The sequence below is a fragment of the Hemiscyllium ocellatum genome, chromosome 16 (assembly GCF_020745735.1).
Source record: "Hemiscyllium ocellatum isolate sHemOce1 chromosome 16, sHemOce1.pat.X.cur, whole genome shotgun sequence".
In the NCBI taxonomy this organism is placed as follows: domain Eukaryota; kingdom Metazoa; phylum Chordata; class Chondrichthyes; order Orectolobiformes; family Hemiscylliidae; genus Hemiscyllium; species Hemiscyllium ocellatum.
The window spans coordinates 14,740,535-14,761,345 of record NC_083416.1 but is presented as its reverse complement, the minus strand read 5'-3'; the positions used below and the strand labels follow the sequence as shown (position 1 = coordinate 14,761,345).

The 20,811-nt window shown below is 40.7% G+C and overlaps 1 protein-coding gene across 2 annotated transcripts in view; it reads right to left on the bottom strand.

The window, feature by feature from the left end:
- Window positions 1–20,811, bottom strand: part of LOC132823343 (eukaryotic peptide chain release factor subunit 1) — a 67,002-nt gene that overhangs the window by 16,854 nt on the left and 29,337 nt on the right. For both annotated transcript variants that reach the window (XM_060837059.1, XM_060837058.1), the window contains exons 2-5: window positions 16,282–16,457; window positions 11,754–11,893; window positions 9,965–10,103; window positions 307–497 (exon numbers count right to left, since the gene is read on the bottom strand). In XM_060837059.1, the coding sequence (XP_060693042.1) occupies window positions 307–497; window positions 9,965–10,103; window positions 11,754–11,893; window positions 16,282–16,457 (646 nt within the window). The remainder of the gene's footprint in view (window positions 1–306; window positions 498–9,964; window positions 10,104–11,753; window positions 11,894–16,281; window positions 16,458–20,811) is intronic.

Genomic DNA, 20,811 nt, shown 5'->3' with positions numbered 1-20,811 from the left:
TTCCTAATCTAGAACCAGAGAATAAGCTGCAGCCCCACCCCACCCACAACCTCACATTTATCTGCTTTATTCTTCATCTGCCATGCATTTGCCCATTCACTCAACTTGTCTGCATCCTTCTCACAGTTCTACCTTTTATCCAACTTTGTCTCATCTGCAACTTGGCAATATTACAGTTAGTTTCCCAGTTTAAAATTAATATATATGACTGATCCTGTGTAAACAGTAGTATTTTGTGATTCACAAATTGGCAGGCGGTTCGATGTATTTCCAATTCAATAAGCACACAATTAATATTTAGCTTACCGGATCAAACATATCAGACTGGCTGAGTTCAGTTTTGAAATCAGCTGATCCAGCCAAGATTAGACCTGCTACGTTCACCTTGTCGCTGCTGATGAAGAGCTGCACAGCCGTCTCTGCTACCTTCCGCACATAGTTGTGTCTCTTCTCCATTCTCAGGCGAGCAAAACGCAGAGCTGATTGACCTCCTCTGCCTTTAAACACAGAAATGTTTGGATTTGACAAACTGTTTCAAAGAAAGCTGCATCCACAACTGACTAAGCAAGAAACTGAAGAAAACAAGAATACTGAAAATGTACAAGACTTCACCAAAGGTTTAATGCACGATGAATTTCTGTATAATGTAATGAGGCTACCCTGTTCAATAACTAGCATACAAATAAACTAGCAATATCTGTAATTTGCTGTTGTTAGAAGGAAGTCAGTCAGCTGGGACACAAGACATTCCTGTTCTTCTTGAAATAATGTTCCATAATCTTAAACACACAGTAGAATGGGAGGGTCTCAGTTTAATGCATGTTTGGGCGAAGACACCAGTAACAATGCAGCAATCATTCTGGAATGGCCTGGATTATCAAATTCAGATCCGAGCAAATCACTAAACTCTCCAGATACACAAGAAAATCTGCTACAAATGGAGTTACACATCAGTCAAGTCAGAACCTGAGCTGCAATTTAGATAGGATCCATAGCCAGTTCTGCAGTGTGATATCAGCCATTTGTTTTCCTCAAAATTATGTCTCAGATAGACAGAGTGGGGGAACGAGGGATTTCCAAATCCCTTCTGAAGTGTTTGCTGACACTATACAATTCAAAGGTTATAGGGCTCTTATGGCACAGTGGTCTTGGCCAGAGTTCATTCCTATCTGTTCTAAACATGTCAAAACCTATCGGCACAGATTGATTAAAAATATCTATTATTCAATGGTTGCACTCTTTAATCTGGACTCTGCCACTAGTGGAAATAATTGCTCTCCATCTATCCTATTCACACACTACACTATTATATATACAGTTCCTTATTTATTGAACGCAAACTATTCCTCTGAATCTGTACTAGCTATCCATCCAAAGTCAATGTAATGTAATGGTTTGAAGTACAAAATCCTGAGGGCAGCTACACAGGAAATATTTGCTGCTAATCAAAGTTGGAATGGTGCCACAACATTCAGTAGTCATGTGTATTGAAAACTGGAAGTCACAAGGTTGTCAGTGGTCCAGACAGATGATAGTGTCAGAGAGCCACCTTCAAGGATGGTGTCGGAGAGCCACAACTGAGTGTTAGGTAGCTGTACTTGATTTTTGACTTAGTGCCTATAACCAGCACTGGATTTAACACTGATTTATTTACAGTCAGTGTCAGCAGGTGCAGAGACTGTTCACAGACGCATCCACAAGTTCAGCTCTCTGTTTAACAATCCTGTTTGGACAGAAATTAATGCACAAACTGGTAAAGAATCAAGGTGAATGGCTGATAAGTAATTTAATTGTTTCAATTTTCTGATTCCCTTTCAGTGTAATTGGTTTAGTGCAAGGCCTTCCTGCAGATACTCTTGTTGGTGGACCATGTTGCAGCAAGCAGTTGAAATTTGCACTTTAGTCAATTAACCAGATTAGCATGCATTTCTCAGCCCAGTCAGTGGTCATCATCACTGCTAGACAGCTGACCACAAGATCTAGACTATTATTCTTAAGGTGTCATGCCCAGAAGTTAACAGATGTGGCCTAACCAGAACTCTGAACAATTGGAGAATAACTTCTACTGCTTTCTCTAAAAAAAAACCATTATCATACCAATCCATCAGCTGTTAGTGAGTTCTGTACTCTTATTCCTGAACCTTTATAAGCATTATCAGTTCCCAGCTTCTTCTCGTTTCGAAGATACTCTAATCTTGGATTGAGAAATGGATGACCTAACATTTCTACCCCAATTTTGTCCAGTGACAACATCCACCTCTCATCTAAACTATCTGCTGTGCCACGTAACAAACATCTTCTGCTAACACATACACCACTAGTGGCATCCCATCAATCATTATTTATCCACCATCTTGCATCCTTCCTAATAAATTCCCAATCCAAACCAACAGATTGTCTCCAATTCCATTTGCATTTTTAAAATTTCCCATGTGTGGAATCCTCTTGAATGCATTCTGAAAGACATTATTAATCGACCATCCTTTATCTGCCATATTTCTTAACTTCAAGAAATTCAATTTTGTTTATTAGACATTTCCTTCACAATTCCATGCTGGTTTTCAATGACCAGCTCTAAAACACCTATAATTTCCCAATTTCTCCCTCCGACACTTCTTTAATAATAAAGTGTCATTGATTTATTCAGCCTACTGAATATTAATGTACACTATGGCCAACTGCCCCGACACCAAATGGAGAAATTGACAAAAGTAGTTTTTGTTGACCTTGTATAGAAATCACTTCACCCCATTTACTCAACTCCAGGAATCTGGACTAAGCCTGGCAGCACCAAGCCTTAAAGTTTCCAAAATAGTCTCTGCACAGCACATTCTTGCAATCTGACCAACTAATCTCTTCAGAATACGGACATTAATACTGCTGCTTGCTCAGCCACGACCAGCCTAATCATTAGGTCAAATGGGGGAAAAAAATTATCAAATTTAACATCCTATTAACAAGCAGGTTAACTGGAAAATTAGTAGAAACATAGAGAATTGCTGAATTTAGATCCCAAGTTGTAAGATGAACCACCACTGGTGGCAGACTTACTATCTTCTAGTGTCTAGTTGAACACAACTTGATTAGATTAGATTACCTACAGTGTGGAAACAGGCCCTTTGGCCCAACTAGTCCAATCTGACACTCCGAAGAATAACCCACCCAGACCCATTTCCCCCTAACTAATGGGCAATTTAGCATGACCAATTCACCCAACCTACTCATCTTTAACCTGTGGGAGGTAACGGGAGCACCTGGAGGAAACCCACACAGACACGTGGAGAATGTGCAAACTCCACACAGACAGTCACTAGAGGCTGGAATCGAACCTGGGTTCCTGGCGCTGAGAGGCAGCAGTGCTAACCACTGAGCCACTGTGCCACCCTGCAAGTCCAAGGAGAATGTATGTGGCTGCCCCACCCCAGAGCACATTAGTTGTCGGTAAACATAGAATCTTTTGAATTCAGTCTTTCCTGGGCAAACAGAAGATAATAGTGGCTCTATGAGTCATAGACGTTAGCAGAACTTGCTATGAGTGTGTATGATGAGAAAGGTTTGAATGCACATCATTCAAACCAACTGACAGCAATGGAACGTCATTCACCGCTTGCCTGTGAACTTGGGCGTAATGATGAGCGCTATCTTTGCAAATTTGGCAGCCAGAGCTTCTATTAGTAGTAGGTGAAATAGGTGGAATATCTATACACAGCACTTTGCAATGTACCAGTTGGTTCGGTCACTGTTGCAAACAGAAGCTAAACTAGACCAAATCCTCATCTAACGTTCACCCCAAACCAGTAACCATGAATCCTCTGCGCACCTTTAATCATGAAAGTTAACTGAACAAATATTCCCCTTTGTTCCTTCAGAACATTTAAAAAAATAATTTATTGCATTGCTGGCATTAAAATAGAAGCAAAGCAATAACAAAAGGTAAATGCCAATCTGGACCTCAACAAAAATCTGGGCATAAAAGGTGCAAAGGCACAAATTCTCAGCAAACCCTCTAAATGGAGTGCCCTAAGGTTTTACCCTCACAGGTTTTATAAACACACAATGGAGTTCTAAAAGCCCACATTTTATTCGTTGTCAGGCATCTCACAGTACCTGCCAATTGCAATCCATCTTGGTGCTTTCATCTGAAATTTATTTGGACTAAAACAGCTCTTTACAAACCACAAAAGCTCCCACTAAACAAACCAGATGGTACAAAAATAGGACCTATTGAACTGGTTGTTAGGTCGCATGTAAAACAAATAATCTTACCCTATTATGAAATAAACAAAGAAATAATTTTGTATCAATGCATTCAACTGACACACCAATGTCTGGCAAAGCATAGAAACAGTAAATATCAGTACTTATGGAGCCAAGAAAGAATTAAATCATTTCAAACTGAAAAAACTGAGCATGCTGTAAATCAGAAACAAAAACAGATATTGCTGAAAAAGCTCAACAGATGTGGCAGCATCAATGGAGAGTTTACGTTTCAGGTTGAGTGGCCGTTCCTCAGAATTAAATCATCCCACCTATTTGCTCCTAGTATAAACAGAGTTAATGAATACTTGGTGGCAGTTTCAGATACATAAACCAGCAGCATACAATGCAGCAAGTACTGTTCATTGAAGCTTGGCCCGATTTTATTAGGTTAGCTGATTTGAAATAAAGTTGCTCCATTTTGATATCAGAAATTTACATTAAATTCAGTGGGGGGAAATTCTCCTGACCTTCATCTTATGACTTTAGATGCAAACTGAAAGTCAACAGGAGATGGGGCTTGGGTTTGGCTGCATTGCTTCATCTGTTCTCTCGCGTATGGGCATTTCTGCCAAAGCCAGCATTTATTGCTGATCCCTTATTTCCCCTGAACTGAGGAAGCTTGCTCAGCCATTTCACAGGGTGGTTAAAAGATACCACATTGCTGTGGGCCTGGAGTGACATGCAAGTCAGACCACATAAAGGACAGCAAATTTCTTTTTCTCATGGATTTTGAGGGATTTTATGACAATTGATGAGATTACCAGGTCATGGTCATCATTATCAAGACTAACTATATAATTCCAGATTATTGAATTTAAATTCCACCAGCTGAGGGGGACACAGCCTCAGAATGAAGGGACGATTCTTTAAGTCGGAGATGAGGAAGAATTTCTTCAGTCGGAGTGGTGTATCTGTGGAACTCACTGCTGCAGAGGGCTAGAGGCCAAGTCATTAAAGTGCTTTTAAGACAGATGGGTAGGTTCTTAATTGGTAAGGGAATCAAGGTTTACGGGGAGAAGGCATGAGTATGGATTTGAGAAACATATCAGCCATGATTGAACTACACAGCAAAGTTGACGGGCTGAATGGCTGACAAGACAGTATCTAATGATCTGCAGAGCATTAGGACAGATCAGCCAGTTAACTAGAAACAGGCCATCCTCAGGTGTTTTGCAGTGACAAAGGAGTAACTGGTATTGTACTTGCAAAAGACCCCTTGGGGATAAGCAACCATAATATGAACATCATTAAGATGCAGAGTGAGGTAGTTGATTCTGAGACGAGGTCCTGAATCCAAACTACAATGGTATAACATGAGAGTTGGCTATGATGAATTGGAAAATGTTACTGAAAGGAATGACCGTGGAGAGGCAATAGCAAGCATTCAAAAGGTAAGTAAGTGAACTCCAAGAACTGCTTATTCCTGACAAGTGCACAAGTACAGAGAGGACAGTGCCAAACTGTGGCTTACGAGGGAAGTTGAACATAGCATTATATGCAAGAGGCATAAAATTGACAACAACTAACAAAAGATCTGAAGACTGAAAACAGTTCAGAAGTTAGCAAAGGAAGACCAAAGGATTGACTAAGAAGGGGAAACTACAGCATGAGAAGTTAGTTTGCAGGAACAGAAGAATTGACTGTACAACTTCCTACAGATATGGGAAGAGAGAAAGGTTGGTGAAAACTGATGTAGGTCCCTTTCAATCAGAAACAGGGGAATTTATAATGGGGAACCATAAAAGGGTGACAAGCTAAACTCATACCTCACTTGTGTCCTCACAAAAAATGATACAAACATACCAGAAATTATGTAGAAGAGATTTCAGAGAGGGGGAGGGGGAAGTTAATCTGTATTTGCAGAGAAATGCTGATGGAGAAACTGATGGGATTCAAGTTTGATAAATCCCTATGGCCTGATCATCTACACCCCAGAGTACTTAGGAATGGCCCTAGAAACACTTGATGCAATGGTGGTCATCTTTACACTCTGGGACAGTTCTTACAGACTGAATTGTGGCTAATAAAACCCAATTATTTAAACAAGGAAGCAGAGAGAAAACAGGAAATTATTGACCAGTGAGTGACAACAGTAGTGGGGAAGATGCTAGAGTTCATTACCTAGGATATTATAGCATAGCACTTAGAAAACAGTGGTAAAATCAGACAATCCCCATGGATTTACTAAAAACAGGGAAATCATGCTTGACAAATTCTTCAAGGTCATAATCAGTAGAGTCAATCGGGAGGAACCAGTGGACATGGTTTGTTTGGAAGGTTTTCAACGAAGCCCTAAAAGAGATTAAATGTGTAAACTTAAAGCACATGGGATGGGGGCAATGCATTGAGATGGGTAGAAAATTGGTTATCAGACAGGAAACAAACATTAGATACAGAGGTCATTATCCAATCTATGTTAATGAAGACGAGGGAACTAAATAGAGTCATAGAGATGTACAACATGGAAACAGACTCTTCGATCCAACTTGTCCTTGCCGACCAGATATCCCAACCCAATCTAGTCCCACCTGCCAGAACACGGCCCATATCCCTCCAAACCCTTCCTATTCATATACCCATCCAAATGCCTCTTAAATGTTGCAATTGTACCAGCCTCCACCACTTCATCTGGCAGCTCACTCCATACACGTACCAGCCTCTGTGTGAAAACTTTGCTCCTTAGGTCTCTTTTATATTTTTCCCCTCTCACCCTAAACCTATGCCTTCTAGTTCTGGACACCCCCACCCCAGGGAAAAGACTTTGCCCATTTACCTTATCCATGCCCCTCATAATTTTGTAATCCTCTATAAGGTCTCCCCTCAGCCTCCGACGCTCCAGGGAAAACAGTCCCAGCCTGTTCAGCCTCTCCCTATAGCTCAAATCCTCCAACCCTGGCATCATCCTTCTAAATCTCTTCTGAACCCTTTCAAGTTTCACAACATTTTTCCAATAGAAAGGAGACCAGAATTGCACGCAATATTCCAACAGTGGCCTAACCAATGTCCTGTACAGTCGCAACATGACCTCCCAACTCCTATACTCAATACTCTGACCAAATAAGGAAAACATACCAAATGCTTTCTTCACTATCCTATCTACCTGCGACTCTACTTTCAAGGAGCTATGAACATGCACTCCAAGGTCTCTTTGTTGAGCAACACTCCCTAGGACCTTACCATTAAGTGTATAAGTCCTGCAAAGATTTGCATTCCCAAAATGCAGCACCTCGCATTTATCTGAATTAAACTCCATCTGTCACTGCCCATTGGTCCAGATCCTGTTGTAATCTGAAGTAACCCTCTTCGCTGTCCACTACACCTCCAATTTTTGTGTCAACTGCAAGCTTACCAACTGTACCTCTTATACTCAAATCCAAATCATTTATGTAAATGACAAAAAGTAGAGGACCCAGCACTGATCCTTGTGGCACTCCAGTGGTCACAGGCCTCCAGTCTGAACAACAACCCTCCACCACCAACCTCTGTCTTCTACCTTTGAGCCAGTTCTGTATCCAAATGGCTAGTTCTCCCTGTATTCCATGAGATCTAATCTTGCTAATCAATCTCCCATGGGGAACCTTGTTGAACGCCTTATTGAAGTCCATATAGATCACATCTACCACTCTGCCCTCATCAATATTCTTTGTTACTTCTTCAAAAAACTCACTCAAGTTTGTGAGACATGATTTCCCACGCACAAAGCCATGTTGACTATCCCACATCAGTCCTTGCCTTTCCAAATACATGTACATCCTGTCCCTCAGGATTCCCTCCAACAATTTGCCCACCACTGATGTCAGGCTTACCGATCTATAGTTCCCTGGTTTGTCTTTACCACCCTTCTTAAACAGTGGCACCACGTTTACCAACCTCAAGTCTTACGGCACCTCACCTGTGACGATTAATGATACAAATATTTAAGCAAGAAGCCCAGTAGTCACTTTTCTAGCTTCCCACAGAGTTTTAGGGTATACCTGATTAGGTCCTGGGGATTTATCCACCTTTATGCATTTCAAGACATCCAGCACTTCTCCCTCTGTAATCTGGACATTTTGCAAGATGTCACCTTCTATTTCCCTACGGTCTATGGCTCCCATATCCTTTTCCACAGTAAATACTGATGAAACATATTCATTTAGTATCTCCCCCATTTTCTGCGGCTCCACACAAAGGCCGCCTTGCTGATCTTTAAGGGGCCCTATTTTCTCCCTAGCTACCCTTTTGTCCTTAATGTATTTGTAAAAACCCTTTGGATTTTCCTGAATTCTATTTGCCAAAGCTATCTCATGTCCCCCTTTTGCCCTCCTGATTTCCCTCTTAAGCATACTCCTACTGGCTTTATATTCTTCTAAGGATTCACTCAATCTATCCTGTCTATACCTTACATATGCTTCCTTCTTTTTCTTAACCAAACCCTCAATTTCTTTAGTCATCCAGCATTTCCTATACCTACCAGCCTTTCCTTTCACCCTAATAGGAATATTCTCTCTCAGGATTCTCAACCATAATTCTATTAGTTTTAAAATAGTGATGGAAAAGGATAGACCAGATCTGAAAGGTAAAGTTGCAAGAGCTCATAATTTACAGATGACACAAGGCTGGGTGGAAGGGTGAGCTGTGAGGAGGATGCAGAGACGTTGCAATGTAATTTGGAGAGGCTAAATGAGTGGGCAGATGCAGTAAAATGCAAGTAAATGGGAGGTTAACCTTTCTGGTAGCAAAATTAAGTTGGATTAATACTTGAATGGCTGTAAAATGAGAGACAGGATTGTTCAATGAAACCTGGGTGTCCTCGTGCACCAGTTGTCGAAAACAAAATTGCAGGTGCAGCAGGCAATAAAAGGTGACAAACTGGACATTGGCCTTCATAGCAAGAGGATTCAAGTACAGGAACAAGGATGTCTTGCTGCAATTATATAGGGCATGAGTGAGGCCACATGGAATACTGTGTGCAGCTTTGCATTTTCTCAGGAAGGATGCTCTTGCTATAGAGGGAGCGCAAAGATTTACCAGAATGATTCCTGGGATGGCAAGCCTGACGTATGAGGGGGGATTCAGTCAATTTGGATTCTATTTGCTGCAGTTTAGAAGAATGTGGATGAGTCTTAGAGAAAGCTATAAAATTGTAACAGGACTAGACAGGTTAGATGCAGGAAGCATGTTTCCTACAGTGGTGGAGTCTAGAACTAGAGGCCACAGGTAAAGAATAAAGGGTAAACCTTTTAAGGACTGACATGAGGAGAAATATTTTCATCCAGAGTGGTGAACTATAGAATTCATTACCACAAAAGTGGCTGAGGCCAAAACATTGTGTTTTCAAGAAGAAATTATATAAAGTTCTTCTGGCTAAATGGAGGAAGGGATGTAGCGGAGGGTGGGATTAGGGTATTCTGCTTGATGATCAGACATGATCTTATTGAACTGCGGAGCAGGCTAGGAGGTCGAATGACATTCACATTCCTGTTCTATGTTTCTAGTCTGAACTTCTGGATTACTAGCCCAAAGATGTGTTGACAACACCAAAATACACCTCTGGTTACAGTGCTCAGTTAAATTCAAATGCCACTGGAGTCAGTACTGAAATAGGTGGCAATGGAAACAATTCAGTTAACTTAAAAGGCACAGAGACACAAACACACAAAGGATTGATGAGCTGCTCTCTATCTGATGCTATGTCCTTCAGGTATCATCACTGCCTTCTTACCGTGCTTCTTTGGTAGATCCACAGTGAACTTGTGTAGTACCTCCCGCGTGTTTCCCTGGAGTGTACCGAACAAAGCTCCAGTGCCATCAATTACGATGAACCCAAATTTGCTGTCATCAGACAGTAGCGCAGTGAGAGCCTTTATAAGAGAAACGACCATGAAAGTAATTACGTGATGTAACATCCACTGGACAAGCTGTAAGATACAGCTCAAAGCCCAACTGATTATGAAAAACTTATTCATCCAGGACATAGAGTCTGAAATGAAAAAGATAAACTGACCAGGGCTGAGTACTCTGGTCTCAGCTATCATATGGTGTCACTGGACACTCAGTAGTCTGGCAGAAATGTTCAAATCCCATTTAGCAACTTTGCACAAAACTGTCTGCACTCCTGGTACAGTACTGAATGAATGTTGCACCATCAGAGGTACATTCTTTCCCGAAGACACATTAAGCAGAGCTTGTCTGCCCACTCAACTGAACGTTAAAAAATTATGGCAGTATTGCAAAAACTCTGGGGCACTCCCTTTAGACTCCTACATTATATAAAGGAACATAGTAACAGGAGGCGGCCAGTCAGTCCCTCAAGCCTATTCCACCATTCAATGAGATCATGGCTGACCTGTGCCCTATCTCCACATACCTGCCTTTGGTCCACATCCCCATACACCTTTGCTTAGCAATAACATATCGCTCTCAGATATAAAATTAACTGCTAATGTATCGATTGCCATTTATGGAAGAGAATTCTAAACATCTACCACTGTGCTTAGACGTGCTTCCTAACATCTTTTCTGAACAGTCTGGCCAGAATTCTCAGACTATGTCCCCTCGTTCTAGAAGCCACAACCAATGAAAATGGTTTAGTGTTATCTGTCTTTTTCTGCTAATATCTTGAAGATTTCAATCAGATTATCCTTTAACCTTCAAATTTCTACAGAAAACAGATCGAATTTGTATAACCACTGCTTTTAACTTACCCCTGAAGCCCGGTTATCATTCTTGTACACCTACATTGTATTCCCTCCTAGGCCAATCTATCCTGCCTAAGATGCAGTACCCAGATCTGATCACAGTACTCCAAGTGCGGTCTAACCAGGGTATCGTGTAACTGCAGCATACTCTCACTCCAGTCCTCCAGATTTATAGGTCAATATTCCATTGATTTTCTTGATTATTTTCTGCACCTGTTCATGGCATTTTGAAGATCTATGCACCTAAACCCCACGGCTAGCATTTCATTCACAGCGAAAAGTGTCATTAGCACACGGCTGTTTGTTAGATCCTGTGCACAAATGGGCTGCTACACTTATTAAAATACAACAGCTAAGACACTTCAAAGTTGTTTCATTGGCTGCAAATTATTTGAGGGAGTCGAAGTTGTGATGTAAATGCAATTATTTCTTTCTACCAAAGGGCTGAAAATCTAGAAATCCCCTGGCAAGAGAAACTCCACAAGTTGAAGGGGGGGGATGAAGCAATTGAACAAATCAGGTAGCGAGGTGAAAATCAACCAAATGAAGTGAGGAAATGGGAGACTAGGTACTTGGGCTAAATGGCTCTTTTTAGCTCTGAATCAAACCTAGCCGGAGCACCCCACTTGCCAGAGCATATATGATTCGTGGAGAAACTAGGAATGAGACTATGGATCTTCTGGTCTGGACAGCTTAGCTACGTATTGCCCTTTGCATGAGGCTACTGGGGAATAGCTAAAAAAAAAAGCAGTATGTGACAAATATACCATCAGAACTCGCACCACAAGGTAAACCTATCAAAAGGTTACTTACCTCTGTATGAAATTTATTGTCACAGAGATATAGGGATGTGTTAATTGGTTTGAAGGGCTCAAAATCAATGTTAACTTTCTTTTCTTTGCCTTCTTCTGTTACAATTGTTCCACAGTAGACAACCAAACCATTAGGTGGTACTACAAGAGGAGAGCAAGATTAAATATTAATTTAAAATAAACAGACCAACCCAAGTCATATCTTTAATTGTTCAAATAAAAGAAATCCAAAACCAGTTCTGTAGTCTATATTTGAATACTGATACTGATAAAATGATTCCGCCCCTTCTGAAACTACCACTGTAAATAATACTGGCAAAACAATACTTAAAAGGTATGCATCAAGAATGGAATTAGATTCCAGCCTCTATCTATACTGCCCAATTCTTGAACAGCAGAATTCTTGAGAAAGTGTATAAGGCAGAGAAAGAGTTGAGTTTAGGGTTGCTTGACAAAGGCTCAACGAGCATGAACTTGCAGTGAACAATAAGGTTCTGGAGGCAAAGGTGGTGGTTTAACAAGGTGAAGAACATCTTCTGTGTAATGCCAGATGGCTTAATCTTTATTGTTGATGCTTGCTGATTGTAATGGTCACCCAATCAATATAGATATTGCCTTATTTGGATGCTGCTCCCTGTAAGTAACAACATAATTGCTTAAGAATTTGCTGTCTTTGTGTGCATGAGCAATCTCTCTTCAGGGCTCAGAATAAAGATGAAGGAGGTACAGCCATATTGCGTCTCTGAATGTTTGCTTCAACTGGTACTGAAATGGGATGGCAATATGACGACAATCTGGTGCAGCTAACAGAGTTTTATGTTAGTACCAATATAACATCTTTGTGATTTGAATTCATAACTCAAGTCACCCTGCGACCCATCCTATCACAAGTAACATCAAGTACTTCAACTAAGTACTTACAGAACAGCAAAAGGATTCCCCACCAAAAATCTAGATTTAACAAAATGTGGAGCCAAGTTATGACTTTAAGTGCCTTGGATTTCTCAATAAGTCTTTCTTGCATAATCTCATAAGATTGCTCTGAAGTCTGGGTATTTCTCAGTAGTTGCTTCATTTTCAGACAACACATTAAATTACCAACTGTTAATTCCTTGGTTAGTATGGCTCACTCAAGTACAAGCTCCCCATCTTTACACCAAGTTAGAAGTAGAAATGAAAACAAGTCAGTAGCTAACCCTGTCCCGAATGCACACTGCACTGCATTTTCCTTTTAATTGTTGGCTAGGTCAAATCAGTTTGTAATTGTCTGTCTTAATAGAAACCCAATCTCTGGTTAACAGAATTGCTGTGAAAGGTCTGAAAGCTGCAGCTGGCATTTCTTTCCCCCCAAATACTGCTTACATATTTTTTACTGCAGAGGAACCTTGATTATCTGAATACCAATTATCCAAAAATCAGATGATCCAAAGGACGTCTCAAGGTCCCGATGAAAACATTATTTCAAAGATGTGCTTCCAACAGTGATCGCATCTTTTGTTTACAGTGAATTAAAAGGCCACCGTCTCCAAATGACTGACTGACTGATTGCCCGTGCGCTCTCTCTCTGGAGTTCTACACAGGGGTGTACCCTAAACCCCACTTCCCCAGATAATCTCTCCAATATTGTCCTGTACAGGGCAAAGGTGGAACCTGTCAAAAAGTTGCAGAAAGAAGTTGTTTATGCACACTTGCACGCTCTATTTGGAGACTTACCCCACAAAGGCAACTGCAGCAGTCTTTCTGTTAGCGTCTAGTCCAGCTGCCCTGGAGAGGGGGGCGTGGTGTTGGGGGCGGGGGGGGGGGCGTGATGTCGCACGGGATTGGGGACGGGGACAGTTTTGGGGGCAGGGGAGGCGTTAGACAGAGTTGGGGTGGGGGTGACGGTGTTGGGGCGGTGGTATGTGTTGCACTGGGTTGGGGGCAGTGTTGGATGTCATCGGGGGCGGGGTCTCACGTGCTGTATGCTGCTGCAGTATCCTGAACAAGCAGCAGACTTTTTGAAAACTCCGAGCCCCAGAGGAAAGGCCTTAAATCGATTAACCAAATAATCGATTATCCGAACAAAATAGTGCCCGTCCAGCTCATTCAGATAATCTAGGCTTCCCTATAAACACCATTTATAATTTTTAATGTCAAACAATACAATAACACAATTTGTATGAGCAACTGCTGCACGACCATTACAAGTAGTTAGAAGTCTTTCTGCATCCAATAGTTTTCAGAGATCATGTCAACGGCGTTCTGTATCTGGATACTGTTTCTTGTCGAATTACTACTGTTTGTCTTTTGATTTATGACAGTGGGATTCAGCATTACCACAGAATGGAGCCTGAGTTGTACTCTTGGACATGTACCCCTACTCAAATGGGCACAAAGTGAAATGCCAATCATTTAGTAAGTTCACCGAGTCTTTTTAATGCCTAAACGACATTCACATTAAATTATCGGTTACCAGAAGAGGACAGTGCCTGGATCCCAGTACAAATAGACCTGCCAGAAGAGAATTGACTACTTGCAGGTGCTCTGTTCCAAGTTAGTCAGTAGGGGTTACTTATATTTATGTGTACTCATAACAAATGAGCAGGTCTGGTCGGCTGTGGGAACATAAAACAAAGGGCTCAGGGCAGTGTTACCTGAAGAAAAGTTAGTAGGTAATGAATTGTTTGAATAAGTTCAGAAAACAATGTGTTTGAGGATTTTAATGCAACGGTAATATGATTATCATCTGCATTTCAGCAGCAAGTTATTTCTTTCTGCTTTAAAGCTTTCTGTTACAAGGCTGGTTTACAGAGTTGTCCAACAGTTTCACATGGGGAGATACAGTCTCTATTTTTCCAACATTTGGAGGGTTGCTGATGAACAAATTTTTTAAAAAGTAGTAATACACATCAGCAAACTTTTTTAAAATTCAAAAGCAATAAATAATCAATAAAACTGACCATTGCTGTTTTTGCCTTTAACCATCTCAGTTAGGATTGAGAGATTACACATTGAGCGAGCAAGGACAAGGGAGAGCAAGAAAGGCAGCAAGTGAGAGCAGAAACAAAAGCAAGCAAAACAGCACCCCCAAATCCTAGTTACAAGGAAAAGCACTGGGAATTAGGACAGAGCTAATCAGTCGGTTTGAATAATACTGTCGCTGCGCAGGCTCTTAGTGCAGCATGCTCTGGCAGTCTATGAAAGTTGAAGTTGACAGCCTTGGATTTCCTCTCACAGCTTGGACTCTCTTTTTTAAAATGAGGAAGAGGAGGAAGGGTAAGGTAGATCTCTCTCACTCTCTCTCTCACTCACACACACACACGTTCTCACCCTCACGCTCCCTCCACCCACACCAGTCATGAAGTCTTCGTTTGCAAGTCAAAATTTTTTGTTTACCTTCCAATGACACATAACTGTTTCTTGTGTTTTGGGAATGTTAATTAGCCTTCATTTGATTGTATGTATATTTCCTGCTTTCAAAGAGAGGTGACTAGATTTCAAGAATCTTTGCGATTGTATTTTTAGACCATGGTCTAAAAGCACAATTAAATTGTGGGGCTACGAAAGATTTGAGATTAAATCAGCTCTGCTGTGGTTAACATTATATGGTTGGGAGAGAGAGAGAGAGAGAGAGAGAGAGAGAGAGAGAGAGAGAGAGAGAGAGAGAGGGAGAGAGAAAAAGAAATGTCAACCCTGATTTTCTGCCAAATCTTTGGATTTAAGAGCTGGTTTCTTGAGTATGAAACTGCAGGACCAAATCCCATAGCTGTATCTTTGGATATTTATCTACATCCAAATTGACAAAAACTTCAAGCATTCATTATAGTCATTTAATCACATTTAAAAACAGGCTTGATGTGTAAGCATCAAATTTTCACAGATCTTAGTGGCACCACAATGTTGCTTCATGCTTTTTAGAACTCAACTTGCAATGTACTCATGAGAGATACAACCACATTAAAGGTTTAAGAGAAGAGTAAATATTTTCTCAAGCTAGCTTCTTTCCCTTAAGTATTATCAATTAAGTATTATCAGTGGGTGTGTTACAAAAATAAGTCAATTTATTTTGCCTAACTCAATCAACTTATTATTCACAAGATTCAACTTGCCTCTTACAGCCTTGTGTTTTCATGGGCTCCACAGTTATTTTCTTTCTCGCACTTGTGGAGTGGTTTCTCCACTCAACAATGGCTTATTTGCTTTTCACCATTTTCCATCATACACTGCTTCCTTGCTCGTTTTAATCATCTTGACTTCATTCCCTCTTAATTCTAAACTTAACCTTTATCAAATCATGGTCTTAGATTGGACCTTTCATTGAACAACTATTAGATTAGGAACACTGATTTCCAATGTCTTTGTTCTTGCCAATTAATGAAACTCAGTGCATGATCAATGTATCAGGCCAGGTACACTTTGCCCACAGTGTCAAGCATCAGAATGTTTAAATAACCTCTAGCACCAGATAAAAATGTGAACATGTAACAGTCAACCCATCACAAAACACACAACAAACTTTAAGAGAAACTGCAGATATCAAACAGACTCACCTTTATTGTATAGTTTAAGACGCTGCTGCACAGATGTAATGGCCCCCAGCACAGACAGACGGTTTACTCGAGACTTAATGTTCGAAGCAGTGCCGAACTCATCCGCCAACATTTTTGCGACTCGTGAGATCTGGTCTTTAGGAGGAATGATGAGCGAAATCATACTGGTGCCATTCCTAATGATAAAAGACAAGCAGTCACCAATACCAAAATGTGAGAAACATTCTTTAATATAGTGGGGCTCAGTTGATGAGATTCATTGGCCCTGGCAAGAGCGCTTAAGTAGTTCTGTAAATGCTTGAATTATATGGGCCAGGTTTAGAATGTCATTCTAAAAGATGGGAGACTTAAACAACCCAGGTCTTTTTCAATATTTCATCTCAGTTACATCACACTGTAAACTTTTTTGCTATAAATTCTGTGTCTTACGATCTTATACTCCACAACTATCTGAAGAAGAAGTGCTCCAAAAGTTAGTACTTCCAAATAAAGCTATTGCACTATAACCTGGTGATGTGTGATTTTTAACTTTGTCCACCCCAGTCTAACACAAGCACCTCCAAATCTTGAATAGCTAAGGTTTGCAGGGATATGGGCCATGAGCAGACAGGTGGGACTAGTTTGGTTTGGGATTATGTTCAGCATGGACTGGTTGGACTGAAGGGTCTATTTCTGCACTGTGTGACGATGACGATATGCTTTCATTCACAGTTCCTGATCTTAACATCAGGTTTGCCTCCAGTCCTCAAGGTTCCACAAAATACACCCTAGCTCAGACTTTAATATACAGAAAAATGGCATTCACAGCAAAAAGAAAACTACAAAGCATTTGGTGAAGTGGCAGCTATGGTGAAAGGGACCAGAGGTGCAAGTATGGAGCTGGAAATTCATGTTCATTGTAGTCCCCTGTCAAGTTAACAAAAATCCAAAGTGCACAACCTGAGTTCTAAGGTTCCCAGCTGGAAATACCCTGGCCTTCAGCACCAGGTTTCAAGCTGGCTTAAATCTGGGGCTCAACTCTTTCCATGAGACAGCCAATTACTTTTCACCAATGGTGACATCATGAAACAGTCGAATGAGAAGTGAAACCGATGACTCATTTGTCTACTACAAAAGATCTACAACTGTTGCAGAGGTTTATTGTGTAAAACAGTCATTGGCAAAGCCAAGTGGGCTAAATAGCCTACTTGTCAGACACTTGATTCTATGATATAATCTCGCACTACACAATTCACATCCTGATCTACTCAACAAAGGAGCTCAGATGCTCTACCTAACTAAGGCTTCACTCAAGTGGCTTCCTATGTCAGCAAACATTGAAGCTTCTGAGGGGAAAGAAACATCTTCCTCAAAGACTACCACCAGATGACAGCTAACAAAGCACTTGCACAATTCATGAAATATCTCAACACAAGAAAACCCACACACATGTCTGAAATCCCACAGTCCCTCCTGGAACATATAACACACTCCCAGCTGTCTGCTTGCATCACTAATTGGAACTGTGTAATGGACCCAAATGGTCCGTGGTAGTTGTCCCTGGTCTTCCTCAACCTACATCATAATATTTTTTTAATTCATCCACAGGGTTTGAGCATTGCTAGCTCAGCTTGTATTTACCAACTATCCCCAATTGTCCTTCAGGTGGTGGTGATGGTGAGCCACTACACTGAACCAGTGCAGCCCACGTGAATGCAAACCACAGGCTCAGTTGGGAAGACAATTCCAGGATTTTCTCCCAGTGGTATAGTTCCAAGTCAGGATTCTATTTGGCTCAACAGGGGAACTTGCACATGATAGAATGCCTATGCCCTTGCCCTCTTCGGGTTTAGAAGATGCTATCAAAAGGAGCCTTGCCAAGTTACTGCATTGCATCTCAAATATATTGCATGGTGCCATCACTGTGCACCAACTGCATTGGGATTTAATGTTTAAAGTGGTGGATGGGGTTTCATTTCTTCTTCTTAATATGGTTGCATTGTGGGATCTCACTGTTATAAATTGGCTGGCACGTTTCATTTCATTCATTTCTGAAGTATTCCACTGATTGCAAAGATGGCCTGAGGTTGTGAAAGGTGTTATATGAATTGAAGACCTTTAATGTGCATACATCTTAGCACTTATAATGATTAAGCAAATTTTCAGTATATGCAGCTCATAAATTGACACCTAAATACAGTAAATTTGGAAATGATTGCTCAATCAAAAACTAAAGACTTTCAAAATAGGTGCTTTTGCTACTATAGTTCTGCAGGCTCTTCCACTTTACATTGTGTTTTATGTTACAATGGAGCATTGCAACTCATACAGAAATGAGATAGTGAAACACTTTCCAAAGAATAACACTATAGGCTACTTTCCAAAATGACCCTCAAATGTCAACATTAACCACCAAACAGACTGAACACCTGCTCACTGCAAAAAGTAATCCAACACCATTTTTCAATTTTGTGCAGTGATAAACAATCTATGTCCTACAGATATGCCTATCAGATAGTACTTATACTGATAATATTAGTTCATCATCCAAGTGTCATGTACATTCAGATAGAGAGCCTTAATTTTGTACTTTCATTATCATTGTACTACCTAGTTTTATCCAATTTACTCAGATATATAGTCTTTTTGTCACGACATATTACCATTTCAGATATTAATACCTCTCTTACCTAATCTCTACTCTTCAGTTTATGAAATCTTACCACATTTGATCCCTTGCCTACACAACTTTAATTCAAAGCTTTCGCTACTCCCCAGTTACATAGCTTACGAGAACACCGGCCCCAGCATAATTCAGGCACAGACCAACCTAATGATACAAATCCAACGTACTCCAGTGTTGGTACCAGTTCTAAATGAGCCATAAGTCATTTTATTCTCCCATATCAGGTTTTCAGCCACTATTCTCTCCTGCCCGTTCAGTTAATATCTCCATTAGCCGATACTAATCTTCACTGCTCTAACCAAAGCAACCACAAAATTTTTAAAAATCTTTTAATTTACTCATGAATCTGCACTGAATCCACCAAGTCAATATCCATAATGACAGTATTCAAACTGTCTTCTTATGATACAGATTGACATTCAGAAATTTCATGACCAAACTTTTTTGTGATGCTCACCCTAATTTTTATAGCCTGTCACCACTTACTGTTCAGACTGATATGAAGAACAGCCTCCGAGGACAAGTTATTAGAAAACAACGACTAACTCTAACAGACAAAGGCAAACCATTCCTATTGATGCTGGATTTTAGCAAATAAGTTATTTTCACAAAAGAGGTGCCTACTGTTTAACCAAGGCTGAAAGTGCTGGCAGGAAAATTTAATTACTATGAAAAGTTTCTATCTGTCAACAATAGCTCAGTTCAAAAAGTAAATAAATCTGAACAACTGAATTCTTCACACAAGGAAGATTCAGGGTTCCACTCCAGTTCTGTATAGGTTTTTTGCACAGAATGGCATTGTACAAATGTGACACACAAGACATTCAGCAGACAAAGCACACAATTGCTTGTTTTAAAAACCCTAGAAAGCACACATGCTCTAACATTGTCCTATCCCAATACTTTAGTGGTCAGTTAGTTTTCAAATATAGGGGGATGTCATGACCCTGAATAAAAGAACGAGGAGCAGGAGCAGGCCATCTGGCCCCTCGAGCCTGCTCCGTCATTCAATAAGATGATGGCTGATCTTTTCATGGCCACAGGTCCACTCACCCACGCTCTCACCATAACCCTTAATTCCTTCATTGTTCAAAGAAAATCTTAGTTTTAAAAACATTTTCTGAAGTAGCGTCAACTACTTCACAGGGCAGGGAATTCCATGGATTCACAACCCTCCAGGTGAAGAAGTTCCTTCTCAGTTCAGTCCTAAATCTGCTCCCCCTAATCTTGTTCTAGTTTCACCTGCCAGTAAACCTCAATCAACACCATAGTCAAAAACAACCAGAGAGCAGAGAATCTCTCATTTCAAACTTTTAAGAGTCATTGGCTGAACAGGACATACATTCAAAAGCTGCAAGTCAGCAGACTTTGGCAACATTTCATCCTAAGAGATTTGAATCTCCTCAATAGCTTTACTGGTTTTAAAAAACACGAAGTACAGAGCAGAATTTCACTTATTCTTCTCGAACATATTGATATCGGTTTTCAAAAAAAAGGGGGCAGAAATGTGATGGCTGCAATTAGTAGAGTTAGCAAAGGGAGTGAAGTAAAATAAACAGTTTCTCTTCAACATTACCAATAGTGTCTGCTGAAATTTGTTTATTCTTTCACGGAATATGGGTACCATTTACTAGACCAGCACTTGCTAATGTAAGAGTGTGGTGCCAGAAAAGCACAGCAGGTCAGGCAGCATCGAAGGAGCAGGAGAACTGGTGTTTTGGGTATAAGGCCTCCTGATGAAGGGCTTATGCCCGAAACATCGAATCTCCTGCTCCTCAGATGCTGCCTGACCTGCTGTGCTTTTCCGGCACCACACTCTTCATATTTGCAACTGGTCCCAAAACACTGACAACTGCCACCAGCAG